Source organism: Osmerus mordax, chromosome 18 (genome assembly GCF_038355195.1).
Source record: "Osmerus mordax isolate fOsmMor3 chromosome 18, fOsmMor3.pri, whole genome shotgun sequence".
NCBI lineage: Eukaryota > Metazoa > Chordata > Actinopteri > Osmeriformes > Osmeridae > Osmerus > Osmerus mordax.
The window spans coordinates 4,734,710-4,756,312 of record NC_090067.1 but is presented as its reverse complement, the minus strand read 5'-3'; the positions used below and the strand labels follow the sequence as shown (position 1 = coordinate 4,756,312).

At 45.2% G+C, this 21,603-nt stretch overlaps 2 protein-coding genes across 2 annotated transcripts in view; both read right to left on the bottom strand.

Annotated features, from left to right (window-relative positions):
- The window catches only part of ripor2 (RHO family interacting cell polarization regulator 2), a 31,859-nt gene extending 25,905 nt beyond the window's left edge, over positions 1 to 5,954 (bottom strand). Inside the window, exon 1 of the mRNA XM_067255887.1 lies at positions 5,838 to 5,954. Coding sequence (XP_067111988.1) covers positions 5,838 to 5,913 — 76 coding nt within the window. The 5' untranslated portion in view covers positions 5,914 to 5,954. The remainder of the gene's footprint in view (positions 1 to 5,837) is intronic.
- Positions 5,955 to 8,435: 2,481 nt separating this feature from the next.
- Positions 8,436 to 20,955, bottom strand: si:dkeyp-120h9.1 (Y+L amino acid transporter 2-like). The gene is made up of 12 exons (XM_067255405.1): positions 20,905 to 20,955; positions 17,014 to 17,430; positions 16,318 to 16,493; positions 15,923 to 16,065; positions 13,530 to 13,655; positions 13,165 to 13,309; positions 12,907 to 13,030; positions 11,800 to 11,903; positions 11,328 to 11,424; positions 11,030 to 11,179; positions 10,707 to 10,890; positions 8,436 to 10,445 (listed from the first exon to the last, which is right to left on the bottom strand). The coding sequence occupies exons 2-12, from the start codon at positions 17,137 to 17,139 to the stop codon at positions 10,351 to 10,353; spliced, it is 1,470 nt and encodes a 489-aa protein (XP_067111506.1). The 5' UTR covers positions 17,140 to 17,430; positions 20,905 to 20,955; the 3' UTR covers positions 8,436 to 10,350.
- Between the last annotated feature and the right edge of the window lie 648 nt (positions 20,956 to 21,603).

The window sequence follows — 21,603 nt, the reverse complement described above, 5'->3', positions numbered from 1 at the left end:
GTCAGTCTGAGGGAACCGCTCCATAAAGCCACATCCTGTCTGTCATGAAGACCATGAGGCCTAAGTCCTCCAAAGAAGCCGTCAATGAGAGCTACCAAGCAAAACCTGGCAACCCGGCCCAGATTCTGGCAAACCAGTCTAAACCCACTGACATGAAACCATGAGCCCACCTTTTAGAAAAAGAAAGAAAACATTCTACTCTGAAGCTACAATGCCAGATGTACCCCTTGAATTGATGTTTACCTGCCGATAAGAGTGACAATACACAGGAAGAAATCCAAATGAACCGAATGAATACAATGTTTAATTAATGGACTTTTATTTGGTTAAGGGCCTAGAATTTGGCTTCGGAAGTAGTGTGGTCAAACACGTCCGCTCTGTTGGAAGCTGTCAACATTGAAAACCACAGAAGCAGAGCGGTGGAGAAACATCCTAGTTTCAACATGACAGGAAGGGTAACTGGGAGAGCCATGAACCAATGGTCGTTTATTTTCTGGCTGGATTCCATTCCAAAACTCGTAATAGGAATTCACACACTCACAAGTTGAAAGCCAGTTCAGAGCTCATGTCATGCCATTGTTTGTCACATGTTTACGTGTACTGATGATTATGTGTAAAGACAATGCATTATCTATATAAAAGACACCATATAGCGTGTGTGCACATGTTTGTTGGCAGTCTTGGCACAATCACAATGACTCCTGCTTGCTGACGTTTCACTGGGAAATCTGACTGAAATGCCAGCAAGAAATGACTCAAGTATGACGACTCTCACAAAGTGGATTTAAAATCGGAAGGCTTTGACCCTGCTGAGAGTAAGAAAGACAGAAATAAAGAAAAGAGTGTGAATGTTTGAGAAAAAGATAAAGGAACAGAGTGAGAAAGAGAGAGAGATCGAATAAGAGAGGAGCACAAATATATATGTAAATGAGTGAAAGAGAGAAAAGTTAGGAGATATGTGTACAGGAGGCGAGGGGCACAGAGTGAGAGAGAAAGAAACAACGAGGAAAGAAAGAGAGAGAGAGAAAAGTTGAGAAGGCAGTGTTCAGAGAGCGGGTGACTCAGAGACAATCTGCAACGATGATGATGTTGTTGTTCTAGAACTGTTGACTGCTCTATGAGCTCCACTTGGGAAACAGAGGGAGAGAAACAGAGAGAGAGACAGAGAGAGAGAAAGAGAGAGAGGCGTGTTGCCATGGAGTGGGAGGATGTTCCTCGCTGTGAGAACCATGACAAATCACATCATGGCTATAATGCACAGAGAGGGAGACAGATGAAAGACGGCAGGGAAAGTAGGAAAATGAGGCAGATGAAACATGGAGGTTTGAGACAAAGACGGGGGGGGGGGGGGGGGGGAGTAAGGAGGAAGGAAAGTGGAGAGGACGGGACGAGAAGGAGCGGGGGGGGGGGGGGGGGGGTCACCAGAGTGGAGAGTGGGAGGGAGGAGAGGGCTAAGGGGGGATGGAGGAGGGCAAGATAGAAGGGAAAGTAGAGACAGCAGGGAGAAAGAGGCCTGGAAGGAAATCTAGAGGAAAGGGTGGATGGAGCCCCGAAAAGATTAAGAAAGAGGGATGGAGGAAAAAGAGAGAGGAGGACACAGGACAATGGACTGCCCGGATGACTCAGTGATGACACAGACACAGCAACAATGCAATCTGGTTAGCTGGCAGTATCCAGGTCTGAAATGGCACTTCATCCTGATAAGCTTTCCAAGAAGAGTCTGACGACTTCACATCGACTTGCACCAGACAAACATGTCCCTCAGGGTCAATAACACGGTTGACATGCTCCCACAGAGTGAAGATGTTTCACATTTCTTTTCTATTCATTCAATAATTACTTTTTGTGGAAATTCCACAGTGGTGTTGTGTTAATAACATACACAAGTTTGTCTTTTCGCGTCTAACTTTCAGGCCAAGGAACTGCCTGTCAGGGGGAAGACAAGATGAGTGACAACGCTTTTGCGATTGCCTCATAAACTTGGAGACGGAAAATAAAACAAAATTCTGCTTGCTAAACCAGTTTATGGAAGTCAAATGCAACCACAAAGGTTAAGCAAACGCAGGAAACGAGCAGATAAAAAAGGGTGTGGTGGAGAAAGTATATTTCATTGTGAGCAGGATGAGTGTGTGTGTGTGTGTAAAATTGGACAGTTTACATGGCCGTTTAAATAAAAACAGATTATATTAGTCGCAAACAATAAATTCACATTACTGTAGGCCCCTCAAACTTAAGCCCCCTTGTGAATACTGTGGGAGTCTACCCAGGTGTCATTTCAAAAGGGAAGAATCCCTCTTACATCTCATGACGTCATGTATGTAATATATAACACGTCCACACACAGGTAAGCTCACTTTGCCTTCATAACAAAGCTCGAGGAACTAGGGATCAAGGATTTAGGAACAAAGTACAATAGTAGGACTCTAGAAACAAATTATGATGTAAGCATAGAGACTAAGTATGTAGGGAACAAAGGAATAACATAAAAACTCGTGTTCGAGAGTTGTCTGATTGTCAACACACGTCACCATTGGTAACTAATAATAGCATCTTCCCTCTCCAGAGAGAGCAGGCAGTAGGGAACTGGGTTATCAAAGGGAAGGCAAATATCTATTTCTGGCTGCTCCTAATCAGTGTTTCATGCATGTGTGTTGTCCCGTGCATTTTCCATACGGAAACTGCATTCCATTCATCGGAAATGAGGCTTTGAGCATGTCATGTTTCAAAGATAACTTTTTGCTGATGTCTAGGTAAATCCTCGGAAAAGAGCCATTCTTTATATAAGCTGAAAATAAGTTTCTGTAAAAAAGCTTTTTTTTTCTAGTTTTATAGAGAATTCTTTAGCAGACCCATGTTTGATTGCTCACAGAAGATGTCAACAACAAAATGTTCTGTCATTTCAAGCCAGCTCTGCGCCTGTCACACACATACACACACACACACTGCCCGGGGACCTGTGCTCTCTCTGACACAGCCCATCAGAGTACAGAAAGAGAGAGACTGATCAAGTGTACCTCATGCCACCTCCATCCTCTTGTCTTACTTGTTAAAATACAAACCATCAAAAACATGGCTTTCAGTCTGATAGGAGTCAGACAAGGAGCCAGTCCCCCAATGACATGAAAGGAGCTTTGAAATTAAATGAGCCCCACAAAGCCCTTTGGACACAATGGTGCCTGGGTAGAGAGTGTCTGTCTGTGTGTGTGTGTTTGTGTGTGTGAAAGAGAGAGAGAGAGAGAGAGAGAGAGAGAGAGAGAGAGAGAGAGAGAGAGAGAGAGAGAGAGAGAGAGAGAGAGAGAGAGAGAGAGAGAGAGAGAGAGAGAGAGAGAGAGAGAGAGAGAGAGAGAGAGAGAGAGAGAGAGAGAGAGAGAGAGAGAGAGAGAGAGAGAGAGAGAGAGAGAGAGAGAGAGAGAGAGAGAGAGAGAGAGAGAGAGAGAGAGGAGAGAGAGAGAGAGAGAGAGAGAGAGAGAAGGAGGGTGTATGTGTGTTGGAGGGCTCTGGCTCTCGATCGCTGTGTTGTGTTCAGAAACAATTTCTTTAATATGGAAAGGGAGGGGTTTGAGACATGTTCCTTGGGATGATCCTTTTAGCCCTTCTCTCGTGTGCATGGCCTCTCCTTGTACAAAAGGCTGATGGCAGACACAAGGACACTTACTATGCACTGAAAATCCTCTGATGCCATTTGGTATAATGGCATTATAGACTGGCATTTGACAGAAAAATACACATTGCTTTGGGGATTTACAGCAATAAAATAGAGATAACTGTATTTCTGGACTTTTAAAACCCCATAATTCACACTTCTAAAGAGCTTGTGGTCTTTGTGTGTGCACCAGCATGTGTGTGCCTGCAGGAGTCTGTGTGTTTGATGTGCATCATGCTCAACCAACCCAAAATAGTTGGTTATGAGCTGATTCTGTGTGTGTGCCCGTGTGTAAAAATCCAGAATGCCATCCTAAGTTAAACCCATGCACAAGCCCTGTTTGTGTCATTCCAGCAGAGCTGTCATTAATTAACTGTGCCATGAAATGGTCCGGGTGTGTGTGTTGCAAATTCTCTCCCTGCTGTCACTGGCTGTTGAACATGGCATTCAGCTGATAAGCCTGAACTCAATTCTCTCTGTCACACATGCAACACGATTGCCCCCTCTCTCATCCTTCCTCTCCTCTCTTCTTCATTTGCATCGGGAGTAGCGTTTAGGCAGCTCTATTTTCTCTCTCCCTCCCTCTCCCTCTCCCAGTCTCCCCTTTTTCTATCCTTCTCTCTCCCTCATTTGCATGTTGCACTTAATCTTTATCTTTCACTCTCTCTCCTCCATTTTCTTTTCTTTTTTTAAACCTATCTCAGTCTCCTTTCCATCCCTCCTTCTCTCAACCATCCCTCCCTTCGGTGGGAGGTTAGTGAGTCCAACCCTGAGTTCTGTGCCCTTCTGGGTAGCCTACAGTGGACGCAGCTACAAGCTTACGTATGTTCACGGTGAGACCGTACTACTGCTTAACATACACACACGCAGCATTCACTATCTGCTGCTGTCACATGTTGAGCAGTGCCTGGGACATGCCCTCATGAGAACCAGGACCGGATGGACAACAGGCAGGAGGAAATGGACCCAGGCTCAGCCCTCTCAGTTGCAAGGCGTCTGCTAAAAACGTCCATTACCACTGATCTCCCTTCCTCCTCCCCCCACCCCCCCCACCCCCGCTCCTCCATATACACTGTAGATAGTATACACTGGGGCATGTGCACGCCCATGGACAAGCAGACATACCAACACACCCATTGAGTGGAGCTTTTAAGACGAAACCGCTCAATAAGCTGGAGACACTCAAAGAGGGCTAGGGTGAGCCAGACCTCCACCACTCAGGAAATGTTGCAGAGCAACTCGTTTTTCTGGACGGGTCAGCAACATGAAGCGTTCTGGAGTGAGTTAAGGTCTCTAAAATGGAGGCGTGTCGCTGTGTGAATACACTCTGTTAGCACGATCGTAATCTGGCATCGGACCATTTTATCAGGGGACTGTCGCGTGAATAGCGGTTTAACTTCATCTCTGTAATTGTGTGCTCTATGTGCAAACACATGAATTCCGGAAGTAATCACAGGATCGTGTGTGTTGACCAGCACGTACTGGATGGATCAGATCAGCATGTCGGCATTTATTCTGTCGTGCCTCATCTCTTACACGAGAGACCGTATGGTTTCTTAATGACATCTTCCAATCAACCCGCCCCAGACAACAAGATAAAATAGCACCGCAATTAAGTCCGCTGACACAACATAAAAGTTGAATTCTAAAGTAAGGACACCGGTTTTTAAGCAGATTTGTTAGGGTTTGGGTTCATTCTTGCTAAATGCATTCCTTTCTAAAGGTAACTGCCAAATAAACTGCCCAGCAGTTGTTGGATTGGGGCCATCTAATGGACTGGACATACACGCACAGAGGACACACACATTCCTACATCACTCCCTTTATATTTCCACACACACACCTGAGCACACGTGCACACACACACTGACGTTCAAAGAACAGCCATCTCACTCACGCCATTAGCAACCCTGACGTAGTCAGGTGATGGGAGACTTGGCTGGCTGGTGACTTCATAGGTGAGCTTCTCCATTTCACAGGACGTGCATACACAATCATGCACAGGGTTAAAAGCCACTCTCGGACAATGGACGCACTAATGGAGTGTACACACATAAAACACACACACACACAAATGCTGTATACACGCACAAACACACACACGGCCATATGGACAAACGTTTCCACAGGCACCAAACTACAAACACACAAACTGAATATCCATCCACACACACATCCACAGAGGAACACTCACGATTGAAGTCTCGGTGGCGGGCCCTGGCCCTCCAGGGTCTGTTGTGTATCCAGTGCAGCCGTCTGTGCAGCTCCATGGCTGGGGGCCAGTCTCTGGTGCTGTGGGCCTCTCATCCAAGGGCCTCACCCACTCCTCCGACCTACCTCACCCCCAAGCAGGGGCCTCATCCCCGGGCATCAGCACTGTCGGTCCCCCCTACCCTTCCCTTGGGCCGTCTGGATCTCGAGAGCGAAAGGTTGTCAACAACCAGGTTCCGTAATGGCGTCCGCTGAGGCTGTAGAGCACCGGCTACTGCACCTTGTTGGCTTGGTCGTGCTAGCTGGCTCGTCTCCGCTCTAATATTTTATGCATGAGTCAGTGGAACCCAACTCCCAGGAAGGGAGAGGGAAGATGAGGCCTCAACCCAGGCCAGAGCACCTATCCCTGGGCAGCATCAGAGATGAGGACTGCACACCCCTGGTGAAACGTGATCCACACACAATGCTGACGGGACTGGGAGGGGCTGGGAGGAGAGTCATTCAAAAATGCTGGTAAATGCACCAGCGTCTCTTAGACCCCTCAGCCTGGTGAAGTCTTATATATACGCCACAAACTCACTTTATTCTACACACAGCATTCTCACTGACAGCGCACACACACACACACACACGCTAGTTTTACACACTCACAGGTCACACGAAGGGCCATAATTCCCACTTAGTACACAACGGACTCACTACATGCATGCTCCAACATGCAAGTCACGCTCCCTTACTTAGAAAATCGAGCTGTCTGGTTGGTAACAAGATCAATTCATTTATTCCACCAACATACTAAACAAGCATGTGATCCCACATTTACCTTAGGTGAACCAGTAACATTCTCCCTCTACTTCCATCCGAGAGCTTTTAAGAGTTTTCATTGGGAAAAGGGAGCCTCCTAGTGGAAAGTTGTGTAAATGCAGGATGTGAGGTGACCCAAAACAGAATAAAGGTCTCTGTAACACAAGCTGAATGAATTACATTTCGTCACTGGCAGGGTAGACCAGAAACCAAATATACAGGATATCATTTTTTCTTCTTCTTATAAATGTAATATTGGGATCACTACTCATGGGTTTACATATCTTTAACTAAAACTATGAGCACTTTCAAATTTCTCTTATTGGGGGTCCCCCAACTTTTGTGAAGGTTCATTTCAGACAGTGGATTCTGGTTCCAGGTGAAGAACCCTACGAGATGAAGGTTTGAGGATATTTGACAAAACAACAGTTATTCAGATCAAGCATTCTGTTGAGTATTTTTATTCAAATAAATCCACATTCCAGTCAGTCAGAGATTCCACCAAGCATTCCTTTACGTTCTAAAGCTTGTCATTAATCGTTCGCTGTATAAAGAACACTTCTATGACAAACATTATAAATAAAACATGGACATAGGAGGGCAATATGACAGTGGAATCTCAATCTTTAACACATTTAAAATTGCAGTCTGACGACCCGATTGAAAGACTTGAAGCTTCACAACCGGACCTAAACCGTACCACAACACAATGGACAACATACAGTACAGACCACCACCAACTTTGTAGGAATGACAGACCAAATGACCATATGTGACCATGACACTTTGACCTTTTCTCGATGTACCCAATTTATTTCAATGGACTCAATTAAATTCAACAAACGTTCTTGTTTTTTTTTGGGGGGGGGGGGGGGGGGGGAGGGGAGACGACTACAAAATGTGTGCATGCATGATTCAGATGCTGGTGGCTCAAGAAACAGTGGAAAGGGTTGTCTAATTGTCCTTCACATATTATAATATGCACAGTGCGTGATGATGTAGTCGGTGAGATAATTGAACGCTGATGCGATAAAGAAACCCCTAGAACACATTCCAGAATGCTCTCTTATGGAAGAGGAAGCACACCCAACACTCTTCCACGGAAAATGTCTGACGCATAAACGGTACACAAAAGGTTTGCATGACAATATCAACCGTCAAGGCTATTTGGTCCAAGAGTGATGAAGGCACAACTGAGGATACTACATACAGCACACTTACATGGTGAACACACACACACACAAACACACACATTTTCTTCAAAACATCAGAGAACGAATTTTTCACATATGCATATATATTTGTTTTCTTTCTATAAAAGCCAACTTTCATCTACTAAGACTGAGGGTTGATGAAAATGGGTCTCATGCTGTCGTGCTCTGGATGCCGTGGTCCTTCATGGAGGAGTGTTGGAGCTGCAGCTTGAGAGCTCCGTCTAAAGCACGCAGTACATTATGTGATGCAGGAGGACAGAACTGGCAAAGAGTCTGGCAGCTCACCTCATCAGTTAAAACATCACAGCTCGTCTGGAATACAAAACCAGGCAGTAGAAGAACATGACAAGATCACGTCAAAAAGGTGAAGTTCGTAGCCGTGGTTACACACACGGCAATCACAGACACGCCGGCACAGACGGATGCATTACAACATGACGGAGTGATTGAGAACATAGAACCTTTAGGTGTCTAAAAGACCCCAAAGAGTGGAAAAACGTTGTATAGCTGATGTACAGTACCATTCACCTAACAAACAACCAGACAATATAGTGAGTCTTAACATTAAAAAGAAAGCAGTAAGGCATTTTATTCATAGCATAGTTTCCAACTTTAACAATGTTCAACTGAAGGCCTTCAAATTGACACAAAAAGGTACCATTGCAAACTGCCACAAACAAGAAAGGAGATAGCATGCTACACTTGAAGCTACATTCAGGCAAGTCAGGTTTGGCATTGAGAAAGGGTCAGCAAAACAACAAAAGAAACTTTGGATGGCATCAAATGTCAGACCTGAGAGAGCTCAGTAACTCATTTGTACAGCCCGTCCCTGGATCTAGGAACTAACGACATCACAGTCCCTCAACTGCAGCTATCTAAACCTACCACTAGAGGGTGCATAGGAACCATCTTGTGAGCCCCTGGTTCGGCTGAAGGGGTTCGGAAGCATTGCACGGTAAAGAATAATCTGGCATTCCTTGTGAATCCAGAAGCCAGGATAATCATCCTCTGTTGGTTGTATGAGGTGCACATGGCTAAGTCCTTAAACCTTCTTATACATCCAGTAGATTAAGAAAATCCCAAGATACACGTACACCAAGGCAACTTTGCTAGCCTATCAGCAGGCCTTTTTAATTGCAAGTACATTAGCCAAGCAGTGTGTCGAGTACCACCCCCATACATTGTACAGGACTCAGACAATGGATAGCCTGTATAGATAAGGAACTTCACACAACGGAATTCCATTCATATCTTTCTTACATTCGACACCAGAAAAGAACTGTTCCCCCTCCAGACACCATTGTTTCCTCTGGTTTGTCTGTCCTTCTAGATCATACTGGAGGATTTGCATTGAAACATTGATGGGGGGGGGGGGGAAAGTGACCTGATTGGATCAGGCCTCTGGGAACTGTAGTTCCACTAGCAGGTAACTACAAATCTTTAATGCTGCCGTTGGTGACTGTGGACGTGATAAAGCTGAAGGAAATCAAGTTCTGCGCAGAACTGGCAGAGTGAAAAACACATGAGCAACTGCAGCGAACAACAAACAGCAGCAGCAGTTGTTCTTAAAGCAACACTTAGCAAAACAGACAAGCGTGTGATTCGGGGGCGAGCTTTGTGCCAAACTGGGATTTAACAGGCAACCGTGTGACAGAGAACAGAAAAAGAACAAACAAAAAGGAGTGAAAAAAATAAACAAAAGAAGTGAACCTAATAAGCGTCTTTTTTTTTTTTCTTCCAGTCCAGTTTGCCTCTCACCCTATTCATGTTCCCTATAAGTGTGTGATGTTTCAACAGGGCCCAGAGCTGCCATGAAGCTGGTTCTAAGTGTCGAGAAGCAGACAAACTGGGCTTGACAGACACCCTGTGTCCAGCCTCTGGAAATGAACATGGGGTTAGAACAAGCATCTTTGGACCGACTTTAAGACCTGGAACGAAACAAGGGGGTCAAAAATATTTGTTTTATTCTAAGCGAACAGACTTCAAAAGAGTGATTTTCAGTCATCTAGAAAGCACCTTCCCTACGTGTTTGGATCTCAGATTCAAGACAGCTCAGTGATGCTGAGGGGCTATACTCAGTCTGACAGGTTTCAACCACCGGTGAGCTGCGCTCGTGCTTGCGCGTGCGCTGGTGAATTCCACCCACAAGTAGCCTCTGTGCTTAACACACACAGGAACCGCACGGTACTGCACACAAAATAGTTTTGCGCATAAATATAGTTCTGTTCAAATCCCGGCTCGGCAAGGCTCAATTATTGGGAGGAGGGGTGTTTGAGTGCGAGGTCCACCTTCCGTTCAGTCTCTCCTCCTCCTCCTCCTCTCATCCCCCTCTCCTCCCTGTCCATTTCCTGGTTGTCCACCGTCGTCTGTTTCTTCCTCTCCTTCCGCTCCATTGCCCGCGGTACCCATAAAGCGTTGGGTTCATTCATTCATTCCATACCTCTCCTCATCCGTCCGTCCGTCCCCTCCCTCAGTCCGTCACTGCACCTTGTCTGGGTCTATGTTGTCCAGGTCGATGTCGGGCGACGCCACGCAACACAGGCACACCTTCTGCGTGTTGAGGGAGATCACATCTGCAGACGAGCAAACGGGAAGTGAGATTGACGAGAGACTCAACCTGGACGAGCGGCACCCAAAATCGGCTCCCATTCCTGACGCGTAGATAAAGGACTGCTTGTATGCAAGCCCAGCCCAGGCAATATTGGGTGACACTTTCAACGGCATCGGGGTTTCTGTCAGCTCAGAGCTCTAAACAAGGCTCCCAATCTAAGGAACTAAATACAAAAGAACACCTGGGGGGAGTGTGAGTATGTGTGTGTGTGACCAGTTCTCACCCAGCATCCTGCTCAGGAAGGCGGGCCTGGAGCGCGGCGGCAGGTGGATGCAGATATAGTAGACGGGGGCGCCGGACAGTGCCACGCCGATGCCCACCAGGGAGTTGATGGTGTCGCTGTACAGGGGCACTATCACCAGGAACAGGCTGCAGATGCAGTACACCACTGGGAAGAACAGGCTCAGCTGGGAGGAGAATGATAAGAAAAAAGGAGATATTAGAGGAGGCAGAGACACAGAGAGAGCGAGAGAGATAAGGAAGAGTGAAAGAGATCGAGAAAAAGAGCTTGCAGCTCCGGCGGGGAGTTGCGTCCGCTTGCGTTACCTTGACGGGCCGGTGCATGTCGGGGAACTTGACCCTCAGGTAGATCTGGCTGGCAATGGACAGGCCAATGAACAGCCAGTAATTGAAGCTGAAGTAGTTAATGAGCTGGAAGACGTCCCTCACGCACAGGTAGATGAGAGACATGCCGCCCTGGAGAGGGAGAACACACACACACACACGATAAGCAACACATCCTACTGATAGGGGTTGAAAAACAAACAGGCCTAATGTACCAGTTCCCTTCTGCGTACACACATGAACACAAGTACACACACTTTAGTGGAAGTTCCACACTTACGTTAAAGAGCAGGGCCGGGATTGGGGTGTAACGTTTGACATGGATCATGCAGAGGACATTAGGCAGGTGTCCCTCTCTGGAACCCACGAAGAAGAGTCTACAGGTGGAGGAGAGAGAACTACCGGTCAACAACAGCTCGTCTGAGATGACTTCGATCTATTTCCTAGAGAAGCTTTAGTCTTTAACCATATAGTCAATAAATACTACAATAATATCCATTTTATATAAGATGCCCGGTTTAAGATCATCCACTTTGCTCAGTCGTGGTCTCTATAATTCGTACAGATTTCCCGAGCACGACGTTTCGAGGTTGACCCACAACAGAAAGCGTACCATAGCGATGGCAAAACACGAAGGAAAGTAAACAAGGGCATTCACAGCTCATTGCTCATCTGTGTAACACCTTGTTTACACCTTCAACAACCTGCTCCGAGATGGGGTGGTGGAGTAACAAGCCCCGTTGTCCACTGACCTGGAGGCGGCGATGATGGAGGAGTTGAGGCCGCCGTAGCAGGATATGGCCACCGACAGTGGGATCAGCCAGCGGGCCCAGCCCAGGACTTCGTCCGCAAACGTCTGAGGCGCAAGAAAAGAGAATCAAACACCCAGTTTGTGCGCCAGTTGGACTATTCCCTTCAGACCAACCGTCAGGAAACAAGTGTTATTTTCTGCCACATCAGATGGCACCGGCCCCGACTCATCACACTAGTGTACCGTCTAGGCTCTTAACCACAGAAAATCTATAGTATAAACATCTATATTTACCTTTTCAGTTGGGTTGTTTAAATATTAGAAATACAGCCATTTCAGTAGAGATGGGCTTCATGTTGACACGACTTTCCCCCGCCCCCATTTCTGCCCCCTTTTTATTTATTTTGCTAATTACATTTAGTCTTGATGGGCCTCGTTCAAAGCCTTCTCTAACTGCATCAGGAGATAACTTTGTAAGCTAGCAAAAGTCCCGGTTGACATCGTCAAAGGGAGCCCGTTAGGAATTCAGTTACCGGCAGTGGCTTCCAGACCAGACCAGACCAGACCAGAGAAGACCAGAGATCAGTTAATGGTCTTTGAGCCTGAACAGATGCTGCTAATGAGGACAGAGCCTCATGACTTGCTAATAAGTTTGGTGGTTAATCAGGGTGCATGTGCATTATTTTTTACTGGACTGTCCTGTGTGCAGCATTGCCTCAGAACCTTTGTTTCTAGTTAAAAGAGCAGAACTTAAAACCTTTCCATCGCAGACCTAACCTTGCGATACAGCTGGATTGGCAAGATCAAGACCAAGGGAGAATCTAAGTGGGCAGTTCACGGTTTGTTTGTGGTTCACGGAGGTTCAGCCAAATCAGGAACTACTGGCAGCTACAGAAGAGATTGAAGTTAGCCTGTGATAGACAGATGCATTCACTGTTTTTTGAAAGTGCCTGCCCTTTTCCAAGCAGATTCCAAGGACGACTTCCCAGATGGTTATGTGCAACAAACCATCTGGAGAGTCAGGTTATCGCAAACTACCTTTCTACAACATTTCCGTCGCTTCACAACCCTCACACAGCTAACGGCTAGTCAAACAACACCTGCTCACCACGGCTACAGCCTCGCTGGCCAACACAGTGTCCGCGTCCATGACAACGTAATAAGCGATGTTAGTCAGGATGTAGATCACCGTGACGATGGGCATGGAGATGGCTATGGATAACGGGAGGTTCCTGTTATTGGATGAAGGGTAAAACAAAAATGTTAAAAGAAATGTCAAGCCACAGCATAAGGATGTTAGACAACAGAAAAGGAAACTGCGCCAATGCTAACGCCCAAACGTACAACGTGCGTGTGCGTCACGTACCTCTCTGGGTTCTTGATCTCCTCTGTGATGAAGTTGAGCGTGTCCCAGCCAGAGTAGGAGTAGAGCGCTGCGTACAGGGCCAGGGCGATGTCACCGGGGTCCCGCTTGGAGCCCTTGAACGAGTCCTCAAAGTTCTCCGTCTTGCCTGTGGAGAACACAAGGCCAAGACATCACAGAGGGTCTCCAGGTGAAAAGTTCAACGCTACAGAGAACCCCTTTTCATACATTTAATCACACTGTGTAGTGCACGGGTCATATACTGTATGTGGCGTGTACAAATGGACAGAAAAAGGTTCTCAAGTTAAAGGGACGGCGTGTCTTCATGTGTGCAACTGTAAAGGTGAGTGTACGCGTTTGTGACGTACCTTGTCCTAGTTTCACCATCCCCGCGATGATGATGACTATGAGGGCCAGCACCTTGGCAAAGGTGGAGATGACCTGGAGGATGGCTCCCCACTTCACCTTCATACAGTTGATGCACGTCAGAAGACCTGGGGACGAGGGACAGTGCAGTCTGTCGTCAGGCTTTCACACGTCAAAGGAAGAGGAGTTGGTCCAGGAATGAAAGGGGACGATGACAAGGAGGAGGCGAAAGGGAAGGAAGTGAGGTAACAGGTGGCAAATGTCAATCCCCCCCCCCCCCAAAAAAAAAGGTTCTCAAGCCTGGTTCTAACCAGGCTTGTGGTCATTTAAAAGAAACCTACTTGTTTTTCTATCTTTACCAAAGAAGTTTACCAAATCGTTTAACAAGGAGGCACTTTCAACTCCTACGGAATATGAAATTGTAGGTTATCTTGTCTTATCTTACTCGACCAAACAGTGGAATACATTGGAGATAATGTGCAACTAGCTAATGACCAGCTACCAGTACACAGACTGGCTCTGATAAAGCTAACTGCCTGGGAATGGCTTCAGATAAAGAGGCAGATAAACAGCCTCTCTCCCTCTACAGAATGACCGACAGCTGACGAGCAGAGGAAGAATAGGCCATGTCAGACTTTTATATGCGATCGATTGAGCTTTCCTGTCACTATAGAGCTGGACAGGAGGGGGAAATATATTAGCAAAAGTGTATAGAGGCACTTCTGTCTCGTCTGGCAAACGATCAACGTGCTTGAAAGTACGAAATGCATGAGGACTTGACATTCGGCCTGTGGCAGGCCCTGATTTAACATCTCTTCAAAAGATGGAGGGGTGGATATCACGGGAAGGGGCTCCAAGTCACACCAAAGGCTTTTCGCTTGCATGTGGCAGGAAGTCAGGCCCCAGAGGTGAACCGCATGCTTGGGTGGTGGCTGTGTGGACTTAGCAGACGCTTATTTGCAGGTCCAAACAAGGCCGGGATAACAAAAGGGGTTTACAGTGCTTGCTGAGGTAATCTTTCAAATGGCCCTAACTTTAAGCACATGACGCTGGATTTACATTCTAAAGCACTCATGAGAAGAAAAAAAAAAGACATGAATGAAGCATTGCCTAGGTTACATGGCAAACATGTTTCGGGTCATTTCACAATTCACTCTTTGGATCACTGAAATTGTTGGCCGTAGAACATTGCTCATTACACCAGTGTTCTATTGGTATTTTATAGTGGTAGATGGGCTGGATAACTCTTAGTACACACCAGTCTACTGAAAAGTGCACTGTGCTTCAGGCTCCTGCAGCTCTGACTGGTGGAGGACAGGAAGTGTCAACATTGACATAGTGGGTGTATATCAGAGGTGCATTTAGATTCACTTCTCAAGCGCATTGTGCAGAAAGATTATAGAAAAACGTGCAGAATTGGGCTAAGTTTGTGTTTTTCCAAACGATATAATGTACTCCGATTTAGTGTGAGCTTTTCTAACAGTGGCCACAGAGCTGGATGGTACTGTGGTAGATCATCTCTGCATGTTAAGTACTGACTGGGTTTGCAAGAATATGGACCTATGACGATACAAAATCGTACTAACCATAAATCTGAGTGAAAAGGTCATAAACATACAAGAATACTTACCGGTAGTTGACTGTTTAACTGAAAGTAAACCTTGATTCATTCAAACACACATCTATACAAATTTTGGACCACTATTCAAAATCTAATCTCGTTTCATCTCTAATCACGCTTTTCTGCATTTATCTGATTTCCTTTTTAATGCATGGTGTCTATAACACGTGTCTCTCCTTGGGCTATCATGCTCGCACAAAACCGCACAAAGGGGAACTTCTCACCAAAATACGTTATTCACAACTTAGTGTAAACATGCCCAAAGATAAAAAGTAGGAAGTCTATGATAAAAAAAAAAAAACTATTGAGTTGCACTCTCTCTAGATGAATGCTTTCCACGTCATGTATGTCTATTGCTCCGTGGTAGCTTGTGTGTGAGTGTGTGTGTGTAACATGTAACATTGTACAAATGTTCTCTCAATAGACACTGGTGAGACTCCAACCCGGTCTAGAAACAGCTGAAGCTTCCATGTGCAGCGAAACGTAAAACATGAACCCGAAGCACAACCAGATATTGAATGTCCAGCAGGCTTTCCAGAAAATCCACATTCCTTTGCTCATGAGCGGTCATGTTAAAAACATAGAGTGCGAGATCAAGATACTCACCTAGACCTGTATTCCACAAGGGAGTGCATCAGCAGACATTGAGGAGAAAACTGTTCTGGAGGATTTAGAAAGACTCAACTGAAATCGGAGTACTTCCTGGAGGCACAAATGAAAAAACAGACATGGCCTCAGAAACAGCCCACTGGCTGACTGAGGTACTCTCCCTACCAATGATGGCTGCGGCTATGAGCCGGACGGCATCGTAAGGGGCGGAGCAGGTGGGATAGAAGGGCTGGACCAGGTAGGTGGAGAAGGTCAGGGCTATGACCGCCTGGCACGCCGGCTCCACGATCATCAGCGACGTCCACAACCTTTCAGATTCAATCATCCAGAACTTGAATTATGTGCCTCAGGCCAACATGATGCAAAACACATGATGCAAAACATCACATAAATACACATGATAAAAAAAAGATAAATCCAAACAATGAGGGTTGGGGGGGAGGGTAAAAATGGATACGGGTCAGAACTGAGATACTTTCCTTCTACAACTTTTGCTTTTTCTTTCCCGTCGCTACAAACCATAACATTTAGTTCAGACTGTAACACACACACACACGCACCTGATGAAGGCCAGGAAGCCACCAAAGGACTCTAAAATGTAGGCGTAGCTGGCTCCGGACTTGCGGATGGTGGTTCCCAGCTCTGCGTAGCACAGGGCGCCGAACACAGAAAAGACGCCTCCAATGGCCCAGATCACAAGGGACAGCCCAAACGACCCAGTGTACAACAACACACCCTATGGAGAGACGGTTGGAAGAGATTACCGACAGGTAGCAAAGTCCCCATGTTCGGTCCCTAAAACATGCTTACAAAATCTTCCATAGAATACTGCCATCAGGATTTGTCTGATAGGATGACTCTGAAAATGTACTGTTCTTCATGCTACAACTGATAGACATAGCCAGGAGTGGCCCTGATCTCCCAACATGAGTCTAAAACAGAGCTGCCGACCCTATTTATACCACCCTGTAGGGTTTCATCTCAGCCCTAACCAGCTAGATAGAATCGGGTGATACTTTTTAACTGCCCTTCCTGTATTCATGGTCCAGTCCTCTGAGATGCTCAGCTTGAGTGTATCAGACACCTGCACCCAACATATATGTAAGAAATACTAATATATTTTGTCTTTAACTGGGATTTGGCAACTGCCTTCATTGACTTGACACCGTCACAGCACTTGGGTAGATAAGAGTCTTCTTCAGTCGCCTGGCTTTGAAAAGGACACGCTAGATAACGACGGGCGAGTACTGCCGTACTTTTGGCGAGACGAAGATGCCCGAGCCGATCATGTTGCCCACGATGAGGCAGACGCCGTGCAGCAGGGAGATCTCCTGCTTCAGACGCATCGACTCCACCGACGTGGCGTCCCCTTCTGCCGTCATGGCGGCTCGGCTCAGCGAGCGCGCGGCCCGGAGGAAGAGAGGGAAGCCCCCGGGGGGAGGGGCTAGACGGATGGGCGGACGGAGAGAGAGAGAGACGGAGGACGAAGCCGGGAGGCAGAGACGGAGCCGTCTAGGCCGGGCGGAGGGCTAGACGAGAGGGTGTGGAGACGAAAAGAGGGGGCTTGCTCAGGGCAGGATCAGGAACCGAGTCAGGGTTGGGGAAGCCAAGCTGGGAAATCTCAGCTTAGTCACAGCATTTCCCTTCACCAGTTGTCCTTTGAGGGAAACAATCTGAAAAGAAAATAACAAAAACAAAAGAGTCAGTGTGGCCAAAGGGTCCCCAAACACGTTAGTAGGTAAATCAGTAGGTAAAAATGCTTTCTGCTACCTAGCCAGCAGCATATCTTCCAACTAATCAAGACAGTAGTAGCCTTTTTGTCATCCATTGAGGAACCATGGAAAACGCTTGACAGGAGCAGAATGCCACAGTATTGACTGTGCTGGAGAAGTCAGCACCCCTTCTAAAAGGGTCGCTGAGTTTCTATGGCCCGAATGCAGTGTCACGCCTACTGATGCACCAGGCGGCAAGCTAGTCTTGTGACTAGTGTTTCTGGCCTCTTTTCATTAGCACATTGCTGACCCGTCTGAACCTGTTAATTGGCTTTAGGAGTTAGAGCCTATGTGTTCAAAAAACCAAATACCTTTAGGTTTATAACTATACTGTACATGATACTCTGGGATGCAGGGTTTAGTGCGCCTCCCTTTTTCCAACCCATGCTTGGTGGGTTGTAAACAAGTGACGCCAAAGAACTCATTGGCTCCTGTGAGACTACTGAGAACACAGCAGATTTCTCAAGGTCCTTTGTCTTGGAACAGAGAATTCTCTCTGAATCTTCAAACGTTTCTGGTGCTGTCGGAGGATTTACCACGTCGGGCAGTCGTTACATCAAAGTAACTGTGGAACAGGCCCTTTAGATTCAGCACATAGATCTGGCATAATATCAAAGGGAGATCTTGACGTTTCACAAGGTGATCCATCTTATAATATTACTCGATACACTACCGGTCAAAGGTTTTAGAACACCCCCATTTTTTCCATTATTGAAATTTAAGCAGTTCAAGTCCAGTGAATAACCTGAAGTGGTACAAATGTAAGCGAAGAGGTCTGTCTTTCAATCACAACAATTAACGATAATGATTACTTTATTATTTCTATACGGTTTGAAATGTTCTGAATAAACAATGTTTGATCTATACCTTGCAACATTAAGCTCATGAGCACATAACCCTTGGTATGTCCAGGAGCGAAATATTTATTAATATTTAATATCTATTAATTATGTTTCTTGTATTATTGATAAACTGTCATTATACTGTTATATTATCCCTGTATAGCCATAACTTGGGTTTTTGTAAGGTGTGACTAGGAAAGGCCTGTGTCGCTGATGTAAGTCAGAGGTCACACTATTGCCAAAGTGTATAATGCCATGCAACTTTGCAAAAGCTATCTAGCACATATTGTTCTTTAACTGTGCCTGCGAATGCTAATCATGGTGTATCCTCCCATATTGAGATACAATATACTCCCTTGATTTTCTAAATACATTGTCCAGTCCTCTGTGATACTTAACTTGAGTGTAACAGACACCTGCACCTCACATTCATGTAATAAATACATTGATTTAGTCTTGAACTTGTCTATTCCTTTCATTGACTTGGTACTTTCAGAGCAATTGGGTATTATCTAATACGTCTTCATAAGCGGTAAACTGCCAGAGGTTAGAAAGAATAGTTTATTACAGTTTCCTACACCAGAGAGGACCAGGGTAAAACATGCCCTACATGTTTTAGATGTTTCCCCTGCTCCAACACACCTGATTCAAATGAATGGGTCTTTATCTAAGCCTGATAATGAGCATTAATTTGAATCAGGTGTGTTGGAGCAGGGAAACATCTAAAACATGCATGGCAGGGGGTCTCTGAGGACCAAGGTTGAATACCTCTGTCCTACACCATCAAAAGGCACTTGGAAACTGGAGGAAACTCTGACAGGAAGAGGTTTGGCAGACCGAAAGCCACAACAGAATCAGAAGACAAGTTTCTGAGAGTCAACAACTTGCGTGATAGGTGGCTCACAGGACAACAGCTTCAAGCACAGCTTAACACTGGTCGAAGTAAGCAAGTCTCAGTTGATGGTTGAAAGTGATGGTTTGGGGGCTCTTTTACTGGACTCAGAGTTGGCGACTTCCACAGAGTGGCACCCTGAACCAAAACTGCTACCACAGCATTTTGCAGCATTTCAACCATCAACTTCGGTACTTTGACCAGTGTTAAGCTGTGCTTGAAGCTGTTGTCCTGTGTGCCGCCTATCACGCAAGCTGTTGACTCTCAGAAACTTTTCTTTTGATTCTGTTGTGACTTTGGGTCTGCCAGACATCTTCCTGTCAATTTACCGCTTACCTTTGTACCATTTCAGGTTATTCACTGGACTTGAACTGCGTAAAATTCAATAAAAAATGGAAAAAATGGGGGTGTTCTAAAACGTTTGACCAGTAGTGTAATTTGAATAGTGGCTGACCTCGTACATAGACTTAACTATGAGAAATGTATGATATAAATCTAGGCTATCCAAGTTATACAGCAGCAGTTGTTTGTCAAATATTGGTGGTAAAGAACACCTGCAAAGACTGCATAAAGACGCCTCCTATTTATACATTAAAGACGATCTTTAAACTAACAGTGTACCGACAAATGGGCAGGAAGTAAGGGAATACAACTGTCAAGATGTTGAGGCATTGGTCCCCAACCTAAAAGGCATCAAGCAATTATCCCCATCAGAAGCAATAATAGGTCATTGGAGGGGCAGAAGACAATAATAAAATAATTCGATTTTGGTAGCATCTGCTTTGATTGAATGCTTCTTTAGTTTAGAAATGAGGCTACAGATTGCTGTTGGGTTACGGATTCTACAGTTTTACCTTTGCTAACTACTGCATGTTTGTGTCCTGTAGTCATCCATTTAAATGTTGAAGACATGAATTATGAAATAGCATGCTTATATAAGTTCCTATTTTGTTTTTGGAAATATGTTGGATACCTCAATCATCTTCCGCCACAGCAATAACATGAAACGTGGACACTGTTCTACCGGCACTAGCTAAAAAGCTTTATGTAACACCCGGCATTGCTTGCTTCTAAATCTGGATTAAATCTTCCTATCGCGATGCAATTTCCGTTTTCGTAAAACGTGATTCGTTTAGTTACATACTTGTATGTATAACGTATTAATAGTATGTAAAATTCAACGTTGAATATCAGTAGCTACCATAGCTAGTTAGCTCGCTACTGGCTATCCTAAAAAGCAGATCTACTGTACTGTATCTCGTCTTAGGCTACGTCACCCGTAATAATTGGCGCCGCTTTCATCATCTCCACATCTGGTTGTAGGCATGCTAGCGAAATTAATAAGAAGCTGTTTCCAAAACACCACACTTAAACATGCACTACAGCAACCGCCTTCAGCAATGATTTTATCAAAATTACAAACCGCAATCTAACTGGACGACAGACACATGGATGCTGGGCATGTGAGAAGCTAGCTAGTTAGCTCAACAACAGCTAGAAAATAACAATCAATTAGATAGTTAATGCGTTTTGTACCGTTCCTTTAGTAAAAGTAAGTAATGATTCATTCATTTTAGGTGGTGTATACAAGAAAAAAACATTAGCGGTATCAAATGATATAGTAAATAATTAACCACAAACCTTCACTCAGCTCCTCAACTTCCTTCTTTGAGCTTGCTAACTGAAAACCCATGTGTCTGAGCTGATTGACTTTTAGGAAGGAGGCACAGCTGGCTCACTACATCGTGTCGTCATCATGACGGGGTCTCATGACCCCGCCTCCTTGAGACTTGGTGCTGAGGAGAAGTGGTGAATGTTCGAAGAAGCCTAGAACCAAGATTTATTTTATTGTCTGTTGTTACCCATGATGAACTGTTTGTATGTTCTACATCTTTATTTTCCTTTTCCATTTCTTTTGTCTTCTTTTATGTATATGCAGTGCTGTTATCTTTCTCCTTATGGCAAAAAAACATTGTATATTTGTAGGCTACTTCATTTTATTATTAAAATTAAGTTAAATACTGAATAGCACTCTGAAGAGTCGCTGTTACTGTGTGGCAGGTTAAAAACATTCATTCTACTGAGGTACATTTACCCACTGCTAAATGGTTCCATTATGGTTAATCAGTGACTTGAGTGAAAGGTTTCTTGCTCTGCACTTGACATTTTTGTTTATCATTCACTCCAAACAGTGGCAAACCAATAACATTGATAGAATCTGTCCACAAATTGTAGACACAAACATTCCTTGTCTTTTTTCGATGAGAAGAATAAAAAGCTAGAGCAAGCTAACATTTCAAAGTGCTTTTTTCATTTCATTCTTTGTCTGCCATAATTGAC

What these genes read in the sequence shown, in the direction of transcription:
- si:dkeyp-120h9.1 (XM_067255405.1), bottom strand. Translation starts at nt 17,139, where the DNA reads ATGACGGCAGAAGGGGACGCCACGTCGGTGGAGTCGATGCGTCTGAAG. An exon ending in TCCATCATCGCCGCCTCCAG is followed by an intron (nt 11,425 to 11,799) that starts GTCAGTGGACAA and finishes CTCCACCTGTAG; the next exon opens with ACTCTTCTTCGTGGGTTCCA. An exon ending in TCCCGGCCCTGCTCTTTAAC is followed by an intron (nt 11,180 to 11,327) that starts GTAAGTGTGGAA and finishes CTCCCTCTCCAG; the next exon opens with GGCGGCATGTCTCTCATCTA.